The sequence below is a fragment of the Trachemys scripta genome, chromosome 8, assembly GCF_013100865.1.
Source record: "Trachemys scripta elegans isolate TJP31775 chromosome 8, CAS_Tse_1.0, whole genome shotgun sequence".
Lineage (NCBI taxonomy): Eukaryota > Metazoa > Chordata > Testudines > Emydidae > Trachemys > Trachemys scripta.
The window spans coordinates 90,801,615-90,819,210 of NC_048305.1; the positions used below are offsets into that span (position 1 = coordinate 90,801,615).

Below are 17,596 nucleotides of genomic sequence, written 5' to 3' on the forward strand. Positions count from 1 at the left end.
AAGGATTTTGGATCTATAAACCACAAATGTCCCCCCGGACGGGGATTTGGAGCCCAAAAAGCCGGACATGTCCGGGAAAATCCAGACGTATGGTAACCCTAGGAGTGGGGAGGCAGCTGTGTGTGCTGCCCCCGGCCCCAGCACCATCCCTGCAGCTCCCCACCGCCTGCCACAGCCCAGCACCCCCTCCTGCACCAAACTCCCTCTCAGAGCCCGCACCTCTCATGCTCTCCTGCACTCCAACACTCTGCCCCAGCCTGGAGCCCCCTCCTGCACCCAAAACTCCCTTCCAGAGTTTGCACCCCAACCCCCTGCCCCAGGCTCAACCAATGCACACCCCACAGTTGAGAATTTTACACTGATTTGTGACAATCCCTGAAGGATTTTGGATCTATAAACCACAAATGACCGTAATAAAAAGTAAAACTCATGAAATGTCCAGTGGATTCTATGAGATTAGGTGCAGTGTGACCATATGACCCCTGCACCCAAACTCCCTCCCAGAGCTTGCACCCCTCACTCCTGCACCCCAACCCTCTGCCCCAAGCTCAGCCCGGAGCCCCCTCCCACACTCGGAACCCCTCGGCCCCAGCCCAGAGCCTGCACCTCCTCCTGCACCCCAACCCCCTGCCCCATCCCGGTGAAAGTGAGTGAGGGTGTGGGAGAGTGAGCGACAGAGGGAGGGGGGAATGGAGTGAGTGGGGGCGAGTCCTCGGGGAAGGGGTGGAGTAGATCCTGGGTTGATCTTAAATTCAAAAAGTGATCTTGTGCGTAAAAAAATTGGAGACCACTGGGCTAGAGGATCTGCCATTTCCTCAATGCCCTAGCCCTCCTCCACATGTGGGGAAGGTACACTAGGGCTGCAGAGCCCTATTTCAGCCTTTGAGCTAGCAGAGAATCCCAGGAGCATTCCACAGCCTAAGAGAGAGGATTTTCCCCCTAAGCTCCTGCAGCACCCAAGCAATATGCACCATTCAGGATTTTGTTCAAAGATCTATTTTTAAATCTCGGAATTGTGTTTTGGTTTTTAGACTCAAAGCTCTAAACCAGCGTATTATAAACACTGCCACGATTGTGTTTGTAAAAATCAAAGCCACTCCCTCCCCACAACTATAAGAAAGAAAAAATGAGGAAACACTCTATTGACGGAAGAATGAACTTTTTGTGGTATCCTTGGCACAACAGGGAACATTATCAATGCTATTAGAAGTCACACCACAATACATCTTCAAAGACAGTGTTCTGCATGTGCCACGTCTCACCCTTTCATTGGGCCCCCTCAATTTTTAAATTCTGTTAGAAATGTTAACAACGTGCACTTACATGGCATATTTCATCCATAGATATTGAAGTACTTACAAGGTAATTAAGGTATCACTATCCCCATTTGACAGATGGGAAAATGGAAGCAGAAACGTTAAGCAGCTTGACCAAGGTCCAACAATTAGTCACAGACAGGGCTGCGACTAGAATCCAGATCTCCTGCTCCCTCCACCCCCCAAGTGCATTACCCAATAGATTGTAAAAAAATAGATTTTGTGCTTACATATCTCTTAAGTGACTTACTGAAGAGGATACCTAGAGTGAGGGTCAGAGTAAGGTTAGCACTCAGAAGTGCTGTGCTTGTAGGCCCAGGCTTATTCCACTAGGCCACACTCTAGTGCTCAGTTTGATTATATTTGTAGAGTTCCCATACTTTTCCAACGCCCAGTGGCCAAAGACTGTGAATTTCTTTATTAGGGAGCTACCACGCCTATGGATATTCTTAGCAGGGAAATAAATCTTGTATTTGTGATGACTCGCTGCATCTTTTAGTCTACAAAATGTACCCTCCTGAGGAAAATTAGCTTGGGAGGTGTCGGTTCTTCACCGTGTACACACAGCAGTCTCCTTGCATTAAGACAAGCTTGTTATGATCCCTCTGTTTTGTAGTTGCTTGTCAGCACTGCTAAGGGAGCCCATCAATTACAATCCATCAAGCTTACAGCATTTCTAGAAGGACAAAGGTCAGGTGGTTTTCAGTTATCTCTCTTCCTACCGTTCATCCCTTCCCTAGGATGAAAGCTCATGCCCTCTGTTTTAATTAACTATAGAAGCAGGCAGAATATACTGAATAATTCAAAAAGGTTGTATGTTTAAACATTTACACAAGCTTCAGATTCCTCCTATTTTAAAAAAGTCAGCACAAAAGTAAATGATTCATGACAGCTTGCCTTGCATATATCATGGCCTTCAGAAACAGGGGAGCTTGAAGAATTTGTATTCATTCAGACCACCTGCTTAAAGTGAGTCTAGTGCTTAAGAAGAATGCCACAACAGCAGCAAGAGAAACTCAAGTCCCCCAATTTATCCATAAGGGGTACAGCATTGGCAGGGACCACCTGCTCATCCATTCCATGTGCTTCAGCCAGAGGCGGATTTACCATGAAACAAACAGTGTGGTGGCACGGAGCCCCAATGACAGGGGGGCGCCCAAAATGCAGGACAAATCTCATCTGACAACCTGCCCCTGAATCCCGGCACAGCAGGGCTCAGGCAGGCAGGCTGCCTGCTTATCATGGCTGGTGGCCCCACGCCGTGCCCGGAAGCAGGCAGCTGCTGGCACGTCTCTGCATGCCCCTGGCAGGGGGGAGGCAGCTCCACGCACTGCCTCCGTCCCAGGCAGCACACGGAGACCTGCTGCCACCCACCCCAAAGGGCGCGCAGAGGAGTGCCAGCATCAGCGCAGCAGGGTTAAGGCGGCTCCCTGCCCGCGTTTCCCTCCGCTGCCAGAAGCAGCCAAAATGTCCGTGTGTGTGTGTGTGTGTGTGTGTGTGTCCACACGTTGCCCCCCCCCACCCACAAGCGCTGACTCTGCAGCTACCATTGGCTGGGAACTGCGGCCAGTGGGAGCTGCAGGGCGGCGTCTGCAAGCAGTGGCACACAGAGACCCCCTGGGGTCCCGCTAGGAGCTGGTGCCCGAGGGGTGTGGGTCACTTTGGGAACCGCGCCTTCCAAGGTAAGCACTGCCCCCTGACCCCTCCCACACCTCACACCCCTGCCCCAGCCCAGAGCCTGCACCCAAGCTCCCTCTCAGAGCCCAATCCCCTGCCCCGGCCCCCAATCAAGGTACCTCACTTTATTTTCATTTACTTCCTATTACTTATAATATAGGAGGAGGATGAAGAAAAAAGAATGAAAAAGGGAGGGAGGAAGAGAAGAGAGAATGTTCTTTTTCTTGGCTGGGTTCCTAGGGGGAGAGGAGGCAAAAATGAAGCTGTACACAGGGCCCCACTAACTCTAAATCTGCCACTTACTTCAGCCAGGGCCGGCTCCAGGCACCAGGCTCCCAAGCACATGCCTGGGGCAGCACCTGGTAAGGGGCGGCGGGGGGAGTGCGGCGTGGCATTCCGCGGGGGGGGGCGCTCCGGCGGCGCGGCGCTCGGCGGCGGCGCTCCGGGGGGGGGGGGTCCGGCAGCGCTCGGCGGGGGGCGGCACGGCGCTCGGTGGGGGGCCTCAGGGGGCGGCGCTTTTTTTTGCTGCTTGGGGCAGCAAATAAGCTAGAGCCGGCCCTGCTTCAGCCCTGACCCAGAAGGCACCACCTCTGGGAAGAGTTCAGCCTTGGTGTCTACGTTAGGCTTTTTATCCCAAAGGTTTCCCCGCTGTCACTACCACTGGTGGGGGTGTGCTGCTGTGGACAAGTGCCTGCTGCCCCCCTTCCTTATCATTATAAGCACCATGTCTAACCCTGTATGCCTGCATGACGATGCTGAGACGATCAGCGCAGATCTGGTCTACACTAGCATTCCCATCACTATTACTACCAGCAGGGCTGAGCTGGTGGCAACAACTGGGAAGTTTTAGAGAAATAAGCCACGGCCCACATGTACTACATATTTAGTTCTTGGCCAATTAATAACTGTGGTGGTGTTTAATATGACAATGACAACATGTGTTCAGTAGAAACTGGACTGAAGCCACCAACTTGTTTCATATAAGTCAAACAGCTGTCAGATGCCAACAACATTCCTCTCTATTTTATCATCATCATCAAGCTTACTGCACCCAAACCACGTTAGGCACCTTATCACAGAGAATACAACAGTGCCCCTTGTCCTAAGGAATTTACAGTTCAATTTCAATCTTGACACAACAAATGGGAGGAGGGTTGGTGGAGGAATAATGGGGCAAGATCAATCAAGTAATGGGCTAGAAAAATCAGGGAGCATAAGTCAGCAAAGCTCAGTTGAAGTCATACCATCATTTGAAGATCTGGTACTATGCAGCTACTTAGCAAGGGATAATGGTGAACATTTTAAAATTAAAAATAAATATCAATAAGGTAAATGCAAGTACCTTTTGGGGTGATAGTTACAAAAAATGACAACAGAAGTGGTCCTTATGGCGGGATTTGAACAAAGAGGTTAGTGGCCTATGCTATCAGAACAGAGTTTGTGCCAGATTGACAATATCCTGTACAAACCTTACAGAATTAAAGAGAAGTTACTGAATTAAGGTTAATATCTTTGGGGTCGATTGTATAAAGATGCAGTTGTGTATGTGTTTTTTGTGGAATTGTATGTAACTTCCTCCAGAGACTGCATTAGTCAGTCTCCAAAAAAACATTAGGAACATCAAAGAACTTTTGGCGCCAACATCTCTGAAATGGATTTCCTAGTAATTCTCTCCTCCAAAGTCAACCTTTTGAAGCTACGTCCTGGGAAGAGGCCCATTGTCTCCTAATTACCAGCTCCTGAAAACTTCAGATCAAAGACCCCAACCATATAAAGGCTGGGCTAAATGGTTCATGAGGATGCTTGTTCTGAGCGGAGACACCTTGGGGGGTCTGAAGGACTCCCTGCCAGAACCCATGTTGGAGACAACTGGGGGAAGGAGGCAATCTCTGGTAAGATCGTTAGCATGCGTGTAGGTTCTTTTGTTGTTTTTAAAATGTTTTCTCTGTAGTGCTCATACCCTAAGAATAAATAGGCTTGCATAGAAAGTGCTGTGTGGTAACTAATAACTATGGCAACTGCCACAGTTATCAGTCTCTGAAGACAGAGCAAGCAGGTCTGCTTAGGCAGACTGTCTTTTGATGGGAACACTGCAATGAAGACAGGGAACTGTTCATCTTGGGAATATTCCAGTCAGGAGAGTGGGAGATGTAGGTCTCCACCTAAGAAAGACAAAGACTAGGGAGCTAGAAACCTGAGAGCAAGTGTCCTCACTCAATCACTAAGGGGAAATACAGGTGCAGATGCCTGAACTATGACCGAGCTCTCTACAAGTCACAGGCAAGAGATCTTTATTGAGTATGCTGGGTGGCCAGTACATGCTAAAGTCTCAAGTACTGGCAACCTGGGCCCAGCTTGCGCTCTGCATTATCCACAAAGCCTTCCTGAAACCTGGCCTCTTCCCATTTCCATACTGCACTGGGGTGGAATATAGTGCTGTGCAGGTTCGGATTTCTAATTAGGCACATGCCGGCATTCTAGGGCGCCTAAAAATTCTAAGTTTGCTGCTCCCGGGTCCCAGCAGAGAGCAGGGCCGGCTGAGGGTGGGGGACAGTGCCATGCAGTCCTGCTGGAGCGCTCCTGCCAGCAAGGAAGGTGAAGCAGCCCCCTGTGGCAGGGGAAAAGCTCAGCAGTCTAACGCAGGGGGCCCTGCCGGGCAAGTGGGTCCAGGGAGCCTGGCCTGGGCAAGCCCTGCTCCTGCTCCAGCCTGGCTGATCATGATCCCTGACCAGCCCTGGCCACGCTATCAGCTCAGCCTGGCAGACAGTCACTTCCCAGTGGGACCGGTGCGTTCAGCCAGAGGACAGGGTGTGGGAGAGTGGGTCTCTAGGGAGGCAGTAGGGGGAGCTCTGGGGAGTGAAGGGGTCGGGGGAGGTCTATGTGTTGGGGTGCTGGGCAGTGGGAGAGGTCTAGACAGGGCAGGGGGAAGTTGTGGGTGGTGGGACTGTGCAGCGGGGCAACTAAAAGTTAAAGAAGTGGTGGGGTACCCCTACTGCCCACTGTGATTCGGCGCTCTGAGCTGCCACAGGTATTGGGGGTACCCCGCAGCTTCCGGCCACCTTGGGGGCTCTGTGCCACCATGGGCAGACCCTGCAGCTTCCGGGCAGACGGGCCCCCAAGCCGCCGCAGGTGGCATGGGACCCTGGAGCTCGGAGCCCCTGTGGGCATGGGGGCGGGGAGCTTGGAGCCAGGGCCCCCACAGCTGCCCAGCCACCGTGGATGCCTAGGGGCATGCAAGGTGTAAATCCGGCCCTGGTGCTGTGCATGATTAAACAGCTAATGTTACGCTATAATTTGGGACTAAGGATAGAAAACATCTTGCAGTTTAAACTGCAGGCATAACATCAGTACACAGAATTTACCTGCTTTGGAATTTGTCCAAAACAAGGGTTAATATTAGCAATTGCTAATAACTTGAAGATTTTTACCTGCTCTGAAGGACCATTGACCATTTCAAGGAACAGTGTCCTCGTGAGCCACCAGTACTGTGAACTCATTCTGTACACCGCTGGCAATCCTAGCCTTCCAGCGACATACCTTAGATATTCCTAGTCCTGGTGGCTTATGAGACACTGGACTTTAAATTCACATCATTTGGATCATTGTTCTGCCTTTCCACACAACGCACCCTTCAGTTCCCACTTAATTGGAAGAGCTGTTAGAGCTAGAACCAACATTCTACACCATCTCAGAGCACTCATCTGAGTTTTCAAATATTAATCTAAAGCAGTACTATAATGCTGGGGGTTCGTGACGATACCAGCAAATAAAAGTCAGCCTGCAGATGAAGTGAGGGGGGGAAAAAAAAGCAACGAAATGATTTGATGGGCCAGATTTTAAGCCGAGGGCATCCTCATTTATCAATTCATCTCCACAGTGGTCTGTGGCTCAGAATGCAGATTACCCACATCCTGTATTTCTTGGTTCCATTGCCTAACTGGAGACAAGCAGGATTTGCTCCCGTGTGATCGTTCTTGGTTTTATTTTTTAATCAATGAACAATTGTTCAGTGTTTACTATCTCTACTTACTAAAGGTTGAGCTGCTCATTTCAGTGTTTTGAGGGTGACAGAGCTGAGAAGTAACCCCCACACACACCCCAAAGACCACACAATCATTAAATTCCTTGTGACAGTGCACCAGGGAATATCAGTACATACCCCTCTAGGATGCATTCAGAAAGAGAGCCCTATGCTCACTTTGCATACAGATCTGTGCAGAGGTAAGACAAGTTTTCACCACATCACGATGGAGCTGCTAAGACTGGAAAGTACCCAATGGTAAGTGAAACTGTATTGAATAGGAAATACCAACTTCACCGGTTTGCTCTGTACTTACTAGCTGGCTGAGCTCATGGTACACACCAGTTGGCACAGACACCAATATGTTTTCCTCCACTCAGTAGAGAAAATTGATCTTCAACGTATTGTTGAATTCTACAGGTACAGATGGTCTGCAGAATAGCTATAAGGCAGAAATAATCCCTCTCATTTCTAACACATCACCTGGGGGATGCTAGCAGCTGAAAGGCAGGTCTGTTGGAAGAACACCTCTGAAAGTACTGGAGAATGTGATATACTGCAGCATATTTTGTTAGGCCACTTGATGCAAAACGCCCAAGAAAACAGCAATGACAGAAGTAGTCTGTGGATATCCTTTGGGTGGGACATAAAAATAGCTACTGAAAATACCATACTACTTAGCTAAAACTCTAAAAGAATGCTCAGAATAGCAGATGCTGGAGAAGAGAAATGGGATATATATAGTCTTATCATAAACACAAAGATATCGGAGTCAGATCTTCAGCCCATGAAAACTGGTCATTTCAGTAGTACCAAATTGCTTTATTGCGGTCTGCCTTTTTACTGTCCTCTGCTTTTTATGGTCCTCTTTGCACACCCGGAAAAGAGAACGAGCAATTTCTGACTTTCTCCACTGAAAAAATATACATTGGTTTCTCCTCTGGTGGGCCAGATCCTTGACTTATGTAAATCAATCATGACACTGCAGCAGCAACACAGAGTAATGCTTTCAGATCAGAACTGAGACAATGCAACAGCATCTCTGGGCTCCTAAACCTGAGTGAAATAGGTGAATTTTCATGCTCATGACACAAGGGAATTTAGGGGAAAGAAATGCAACCACATGACTTACTTCCCTCACATGCAATTCTGTCAGCACATCTGTCTGGATCAGGAGCTAATCCACCAGCTTGGCCTTTATCTTCAGCAATTGTCATAACAAAGCAGTGCCACATATGACACTGTGAAACAGCCTTTAAACAAAGAAAAAAATATTGTTTATTATTATTATTATTTAAACTAGACCAAAGTGCAGAGTCAGTTTTCTTTCTCCCTGTTAACAAAGTTCCTCCAAATCTAAGTTCATCTAGAAACAGATTCCAAAAAGCAATACTTAGAAGCTTTCAGCTCTGAAGAAGAGATTTGTAAATTCCAAAGATATATAAATAAAAGTTATAGAATAACTTTTCAAAGTTCTCAGGGTCTCCAGACACACAACTTTTGAGTTTCCTTATCCTCAGTAAGAGCCAAAATGCTCCTAAGATAGTCATAAATATATTATCATATCTCATATTCCAACATAAACATACACAGGAGTCTTAAGATAAATGCATCAACACATCACATAGAAGCAGTGACGCACTGACTTTTCTACCTATGCTACTCACATGGCCCCATAATACCTGAGCACCTGGCAATCTTTAGTGTCTTTACCCTCACATCCCAATTTCACAGATGGGGAACTGAGGCACAGAGAAGCTAGGTGACTTGCCCAAAGTCACCCAGGAAGCCCATGGCAGAGCAAGGACTTGAAACTGTGTCTCCTAAATCCTATGCTAATGCCCTAACCATTGTATGATCTTCCTTTCCTTCACTGGAGTTACACCAGAGATTAATTTGGCCCAGTAAATTTACTGGTGACCCTATCCTCCACCCCTTAATTGGGTACTGCCCTCCAGCATACCCCCTTGGGGCCCTTCTTGGTGGCCCAGCAGGGGCCCTACCCTCAGGATCCCCCTTGGGTTGTTTCAATCAATTATCCAAACTAGACTGGTTTAAAACACACACAAACCTTTCCTGGAGTCTACTTTAAATGCTTTCTATGGAATGTTTCAGAGTAGCAGCCATGTTAGTCTGTATCCGCAAAAAGAACAGGAGTACTTGTGGCACCTTAGAGACTAACACATTTATTTGAGCATAAGCTTTCGTGGGCTACAGCCCACTTCATCGGATGCATGCAGTGGAAAATACAGTAGGAAGATAGATATATAAACAGAGAAGATGAAACAATGGGTGTTACCATATACACTATAACGAGAGTGATCAGTTAAGGTGAGCTATTATCAGCAGAAGAGAAAAAGAACTGTTTGTAGTGGTAATGAAAATGGCCCATTTCCAGCAATTGACAAGAAGATATGAGGAACTGTGGGGGGCGGTAGAGGGTGGTAATAAGCATGGGGAAATAGTTTTATTTTGTGTAATGATCCCTCCACTCCCAGTCTTTGTTGAAGCCTAATTTAATGGTGTCCAATTTGCAAATTAATTCCAATTCAGCAGTCTCTCGTTGGAGTCTGTTTCTGAAGTTTTTTTGTTGTAATATTGCGACTTTGAGGTCTGTAATCGAGTGGCCAGGGAGATTGAAGTGTTCTCCAACTGGTTTTTGAATGTTATAATTCTTGACGTCTGATTTGTGTCCATTTATTCTTTTATGTAGAGACTGTCCGGTACAATGTATATGGCAGAGGGGCATTGCTGGCACATGATGGCATATATCACATTGGTAGATGTGCAGGTGAACGAGCCTCTGATAGTATGGCTGATGTGATTAGGTCCTATGATGGCGTCCCCTGAATAGATATGTGGACAGAGTGGGCAACGGGCTTTGTTGAAAGGATAGGTTCCTGGGTTAGTGTGCCCGGGGGGGTGGCGTTTTGGCGGGGCGGCGCCCGGGAGATGTTTCAGCAGCACAGCACTTGGGGGGGCGTTTCGGTGGCGTGGCACTCGGGAGGCTGTTTCCGTGGGGGGCGGAGACATATTTCCTCATGCTTATTTGCCCCCTCCCCCCCATTCCTCATATCTTCTTGTCAATTGCTGGAAATGGGCCATTTTCATTACCACTACAAACAGTTCTTTCTCTCTTCTGCTGATAATAGCTCACCTTAACTGATCACTCTCGTTATAGTGTATATGGTAACACGCATTGTTTCATCTTCTCTGTTTAGATATCTATCTTCCTACTGTATTTTCCACTGCATGCATCCGATGAAGTGGGCTGTAGCCCATGAAAGCTTATGCTCAAATAAATGTGTTAGTCTCTAAGGTGCCACAAGTACTCCTGTTCTTTCTATAGAATGTAACTCACTTCATTAGTTGCCCCAGTGCACCCCACTCTGGGTCCATATGAGATTCCTGGACAGCTTCCTTAACCCTGTTCAGGAAGCCCCCAGAGTCCCATTCCTGGAACCAGGGTTATATTTTATACATCTGTTCTTTCTTAGCCCTGGAGTTCCCAGTTCTCCTCAATGCTACAAGGTGTAACTTGGGCAGTCCCTTTGTATCTCTTAAATCAGCAGTCCTCAGCTCTCCTCCCTGAACTGTGATGTAACTTAAACCAGCAGTAGGGGTTTAACCAGATTCTTCCTCAGCTGGTCCCTTTTCCACAATCACTCTCAGGATCAGAGGACTCAGCAAGTAAACCTTTTCCTGCTGGAGGCTTCCCTGGTATGAGGCAACATATATGCTAGTTCCCCTTCTCATCCCCAATTGGCTGGGTGAGAGGGGATCATTGTCCCACCCACTCTGCAACACTCCTGGGCCCAGACCTTAAAGAAATAGTAACTGACTTTCTCTCAAACAGTGCATATTGCCAGGAGTGCTTCTACCCACCTGTATCTCTTATTTTCTAGGTCTTTGCATACATTAAATCTCCCAAAATCTTAAAGGGCTCTGCCATGTGATGGAGGTGGGCTGACCCTAGGCACCACCACCTTCAAGGGGCAGACTACCCCAGCATAGCCCCCTCTTGCTTTGTGCATTGTATTTTTTTTTGGGGGGGGGGGGAAAGAGAGACAGGGCTGGATGAACAGGGACACGGGTAAAAAGTCACTGGACCAAATTCATCTCTGGTGTAACACCACTGAAATGAATGGTGTTACATCACAGATGGGTTTGGCCCATTATATGCCTGTTTACCTATCATAGGCAAACGGGCATGGTCAAAAATAGTGTATTTTGCTAAATAAAAATTAATCAATGAAACTAACTACAATGGGGGGCAGGGTGTTAAATATTCTGCTTTCTGGCAAAAACATTCAAAATGAATTTTTCAAGAAGTTCCAGGGAGAGCTACCACCCCCTCGCGCACACATTTTCTCTCACTTTTTAACTCCCACCCTTTTATTGCAGTGAAACAAAGCTGGAGAAAATTAGGGAGAAAAGGGTTTTTCTTATTAAAACTAAACATGTTGACCAAAAATGTTTTGTGAACATTTTTATTCTGCTCAAAAACCCATTTTTCATTCAAAAAAATTGTATGAAATTTTTCTACCATCTCTGATTTGAACAGCACTGAACACATGCTGCCAGCGAGCTAATAACCTTCCACTTATCTGCTTCTTCATGAGATGAAAAGGTAGTAAGGGTACAGAGATTCATTCTAATTTTTATTTGGATGCAACTCCATTGACTTTCAGAAATACTCCTGATTTACACCAGAGATCAGAATCAGAGTCCAGAAATCTAGTTGGTTTCAAATCCATTACAAATGTCAACCACTTAACTAGTCTTAAATTACATTTATGTAAAAGCCCAATCAATTCTAAACTGATGGTATCAGTGATTTAAAGCACTTACAGCATACAAGACCACTCACCCTACTCTAATTTGCAGTGCTATAAAAGGAAGCATTCTAAACATTTATATTGTCTGAACAGCCTGAAGACAGCCTTATTTTGAGATTAACAGTGATGAAGGTGGTGCAGTTTGGCTTGTGACAACCTTAAAGATGACTTGCAAAAGAGGCTGGGGGAGGAGGGGAGGATGGATTTTGTACTGTTTTTCCTCCTTTAAGGAAGCCTGGGAGAAATAATTTGTCTCTTAAAATTTCTGCTGGATTTTTAATTTAGAAATACCAGGAATGTCAAATCTGGTTTTCCCTATTTTGTCAGAGGTCTTCCTGGAGGATTGGGCAAGGAGAATGTGTTTTAAACAAATGAGCTATTCTTCCAGCTGTTTATAGGCCATTCTACACTATAAATATGAAAGTATGCTTAGCCACAAATATATGTTGTGATACTCTTACAGAAAATCCTATAATATTGTATATCCCTGAATTGTATATATTATAAACATATAGAAAGAATAGCATTTTCTATTAAATTCTGTAGTTTCTTAGAATAATTTCTATAAAACCCTATTGGTTTCATTCCAATTATATTCCATAGAGCAAGATACAAATCCAGAAGGCACCAAAGACCTGAACAAAAGACCAAAGAGAGCCTATGGATAAAATTTTCAGAAGCACCTAAGTAATTTAGAAGCACAAGTCCCATTTTCAAAAGTGATTTAGGCACTTAGGCCCATATTCTCAAAGTATACAAGGGCCTAACTCCCATTGAAATCATTCTTAAAGGGCTTTGAGGATCTGGGCCTAAGTTTAATGGAAAGACTTGGGCTCCTAAGTCAATTTTTAAAATTGATGTGGGATCCTAAATCTGTTAGATGCTTTTGATAATTTTACCCTAGAATTCTAGGCATTGTTACACCTGGTCTCTCTTGGGCACTAGCTATACAGATAAATTCTAGTTGAAGCCCATTATGCATTCTTTCCATTGGAATAATATTCTGTTTTTGTCAGCAGTTCACCTTCCATTTGGCATTCAAAGCTCCTTTTTTGTACCTTCAGAGTTCAGGGGCAGATAGAAATATTTCCAGCTTCATCGGCTGTGTACTAGAAACAACCACTGACTGCAAAGTGTAAATAATAAGTCCAAATGTTAATAAGCACACAAGGCAACCTAGGAAGACTGGTCTCATCACCAACATGAAAAGTAATAGCAAAGATTGGCAGGAACAAAAGGATGAGCAATGAAAGCATCAGCAGTGCAGTCAGATGATACAGGAGTGAGTCTGACTATAGGAAGAGAGCTAAAGAAATGTGGTGTCATGGCCTTAACTGGAAACAGGAACTGAGTTCTAATTGTAAACCTTACAGAACATCTGTGGATTTGTGTGTCATAACATCTCTACCTCAGTTTCCCTACTAATAAAACTGGAATAATATTTCTGACCTGCTCTTCAGCAGTGTTGTGAGCATTAATTACACAATATTTGGAAAGTGCTTTCAACATGAAAAGCACTGTACAAATACTAATTATTATTTATATGATTTGAAAATGGAGGTAGACTAGTCAGTTTTACTATCTGGGCCTTTTTCATTAGGTAGCATAAGGCGGCAATCTTTAGGCTGCAAACCCTGTAGGGCTGTGTTTATAAGATGTGCCTGTGTTGAAAATGTTTCACTTACCCTTTTTCCCCTATCCCTTCCTAGCTTCTGGGAGAAATGGATTAATCCCAGGAGCTCAACGATTTTCCTTTCGCATGCAACCAAAGATATAGAAATCCTTGTTGGATCAAAGGTCTCCATAAGAGCTACAAGGCCTTGAGGAATCACACTTTTTTTTTTTTTTTTTTTTTTTTTTTTTTTAAGAGCACAGACTGAGTAGCATTGATTTAAAAGTTTCAGTCCCAGTGATGTCAGGCTGATATTTAACATGTGTACCAAGCAAAAGATTTCCCTCACTGCCACTGATTAAACTCCACACACCAGGGATTAATGTGGGGCATCTCTTATTGAAAACAAAACATATTTCTAATGGCCATAATCAGGAAATGAGGAAACATGCTCAGATGAAGCTGCACTTCAATAGAGGTATCATCAACAACACATTAATAGCATAGCACAGCATGTTGTTCAGCTTGTATAACTTGAAGATGGAGGTTGGGATGAAGATCCCAGGAGAAAGGGGGCATCCTCTCCCAGGGAACTTTTTGAAAATGCCCGCTTTGTGCAATATAGATTATTCTGAAGGTTAAAAACAAGTTATCAAAAGTTTTTATAAATCATTCCTGACAGTAACAAGCAATCAATATCAAAGAAGGAATAAACTCCATCAGGGCAGTGACATTATCCAATCTTCTCTTGAAGTGGAGGGTCAGGAGTCCCCTCTAACACATCAGTGATTGAAGTCAATACTGTCATGCCCATTTAAATGGATGGAGACTCTGGCCCTTTAAATGCATCATTGTAGAGTTCCCACACAGCAATAAAGAAAAGTGATCAAACTACAATAATGCTATATATCTAAGAAAACTATCAATAATATTTTTTAAAGGCGCAAAAGTGACGTTTTCTGACTCATTCTCACAGGTGGGAGGAAGGGTAGTTTTTAATAAGTATTCTTCATTATTTTCATAAGAATAAATGAGCACTGCAGAAAGTAAAACACTTACATATGGCTTGTAAATTGCAATTTACATAGCCTTAACTGTGCCAGAAATCAGTCATCTTCCTCCACCTTCTAGTTTAGGGCCTGGGGGAAAGTGAGGATTTAGTTGCCCAGGATAAAGATGAAGTTTGGTAAGAAGGTAAGGGAAGAAGCTCAAGGAAGAATGATGGAATGGAGAAGTGAATTCTGCGAATACTTGGCAAAGGGCTGATCACTGACAAAAACAAAACCACAAAAGTCACACCAGAAGATGTGGATGTGCTAATCTCACTAACTGACTTAAGTTGTGTCAGCTCATACAGATGGATAATAGCATACATATTTCTGTTTTTTTACCCTGGGAGTGAGTTTTTGGGCCTATTCTTGCATGCCTGGTCTCACACACGCAAGCTTATATTGAAACCAATGGGCATTTTGACTGCAAAAGGAACACTGAATTGGAACCTTACTTTGTGATAGATATGGAGAGGTGACTGCCATTGTTTGCAGCACAAAACATACAAGTAATAAATCCAATAGAGAAGTGATGTACGTAATTGGAGTATTAGATTCAGTATCTATTTTGTATTTTACAGTGGCAAATACATGAAGTGCTTAGTGGATCAAATATGGAACAAAGATCCAGGAAGTCAGAGTGGGAATAATTTATTTTAAAATATACATTTTCTATAATTTGATTCATTATTATTCCCAGACCTGGTCAGAATTTTTGAAATACTTTTTTTTCCAGTCAAAATTTGGCCTTTTTTCAAAAGCAGATTTTTTGGGAAAAAATCTCAATTTTTTTCAAATTTGTCAGTTACTAAATTATTTCATTGGAAATTTGTTTAATGAAAAAAAAAATAATATGTAACCTGCTGGTATTTCTAAGAAATGTTATCTTCCATTTCCGTTTCACTATATTGCCCCCATAGAACATCTGACTGGTCAGCTTAGGCACACGGTAGGTTTATTTTTTTTAAATGGTTCATTCATTTAAAATAAGTATTTTTAGTTGAAATATTCAGTGTTCAGAAACACAGAAAATTAAAACCAGGCCATTGCAAAACACAACAGGATGAAATACACTTTCAGATTTGTTGAAGTTTCCAGATTCTCTCCCCCAAACCAACTATTCCCCCCCCTCCCCAATCCAGCTCAAATTAATCATCTTGTAGAAAATTAGCAATAGTAAAAATGAGATAAGCCTTCGGAGGCCAAAGTAGATACAATATAAAGAATCAGAAAGGGTAGCCGTGTTAGTCTGTATCCACAAAAACAACGAGGGGACCAGTGGCATAAACTTTGTGGGTTGAACAAAGAAAGGAAAAAAAAACAAAAACAAAAAAAAAAAAAAAAAAAAACCACACACACCACCACTTCTTCAGATGCAACTGAAGAAGTAATTTTTTTACTCACAAAAGCTTATGCCCAAATAAATCTGTTAGTCTTTAAAGTGCCACTGGACTCCACAATATAAAAAGTTAATTTAAATTATTCTTACATCCCCCGGTGCCATTTACCATGAAGAATCACACCGTGATTACTAATTTAAGATCCATTCCTGTAAACACTTACTACCAGGCAAAGAAACTACTACTGCGGTATTTACAGGGTCGGTCCCTGAAATTGCGGCTCTGAAAACAGTGGACACACAACGCACCCCCGGTCACTCGGCTCTGAAATGGAGACAGCTGATTAACAACTGGTGAGGCCGGGGAGCACAGATTTTAAAGGGAATGAACTAGCACTTTCGGGGAGGTCAATAGAATGGGGAACAGCTTCACCTACATAATTCTTCATATTCTTAGATTTGAGGCTATCTTTAAGCACCCCAGCGATGGCAGACGCGGCTAAACATTGCTGGGACTTCGGGGGGGGGGGGGGCAGACGTTCAGTCCTCCGTCTGACATTTAGTTCTAGCTTGAACTTCTATCACCCCGCAAAAGCTCGAGCAAAGAACGAAGTCCGTGGCACGTATGAAACCTGATCTATTCATCTGTACCAAATCGATACTGGATGGGAATTCCAAGCTCTTAGGTCAGAGCACAGCCAGCAGGATTCCGCTTTCGGTAAAGCCCGTCCTTCCCTGCAACTGCCCCCACACACACTTTCTGGCAGTTACGTAGCCTTTTAACACAGCCTACTGCTCACGACAGCCGGGAACCGCCTGGTGATTGGGCTGCTGCAGCCGCTGGGTCCTACTGTTCAAAGGGTTCACGCCTGGAGCTGGGATTTTTGTACCACCCAAACTGTATTTGCTGGTTAGCCAAGAGAGGGGGCACTTCTACAATTCTGGATCCAATACAAAAGAATTCTGGCGGTGGGCACGGCAGGTTCATTCCTCTCACCCTGCTAAGGCCCAAATGTGGGAGGCATAACACTAAATTATTCCTGCAGGGAACTTCAAACCCTGTAGAATGTATTGTAGTGTAAACAACGCTTCTGGAAAGTCACCTTTATGATTATTTCACCAAATTTGTATAGCAACATCCATCAGAATTAGGGATATCTGAAAGGTAAGCCAGGGTGACTTGGTTTACTGAAAGACAGAAGTGTTTGTCTTGTACAGCAAAGCCAAACTTATTACACATCACAATTTTCTTTACAGAAGTTAAGGTGTGATCTACAATATGTGGGAATGTAGACCTACATTTTCAGTTATCCGCCATACTTCAATGCACCCAGGATTCAGAATCTTTGTGGAGAAGAAAAAATACATGCAAGTCAATCAGTAACATCTGAGATCAGAAAAAACTATATGCAGGGTAGCGTTTGAATCCACCTTAAACTGATGTCAGTCAGATGTTAAAACCTTTTCCTCCTTTTGTTGCGAAATAAACAAGGATGTTATGAGAAGACTTGTAATTAAATGTATTTAGCATAACTGATTAAATAGAGAGGAAGACAAACAGAATTAGAGCCCTGATACAGATAGAAATACAAATTCCCCTAATTTGGGGATTTAAAATATACAGTCAAAATTAGTTTGTTTGGGGGTTTTTTAAGATTGCAATAAAAGACACATAGGAATGATGTCAGAATTAAGTGCTTCTTAGTTCATGAACAGTATGGTTCCAATTAAAAATATATATATT

The 17,596-nt window shown here is 44.2% G+C and overlaps 1 protein-coding gene across 2 annotated transcripts in view; it reads right to left on the reverse strand.

Moving 5' to 3' along the window:
* The window catches only part of AK4 (adenylate kinase 4), a 70,134-nt gene extending 53,527 nt beyond the window's left edge, over positions 1-16,607 (reverse strand). Inside the window, exons 1-2 of one of the 2 annotated variants that reach the window (XM_034779127.1) lie at positions 16,290-16,607; positions 8,147-8,267 (exon numbers count right to left, since the gene is read on the reverse strand). In XM_034779127.1, the coding sequence (XP_034635018.1) occupies positions 8,147-8,267; positions 16,290-16,301 (133 nt within the window). In that variant the 5' untranslated portion in view covers positions 16,302-16,607. The remainder of the gene's footprint in view (positions 1-8,146; positions 8,268-16,289) is intronic. The other variant, XM_034779128.1, reaches the window with a different exon arrangement.
* Positions 16,608-17,596: the final 989 nt, after the last annotated feature.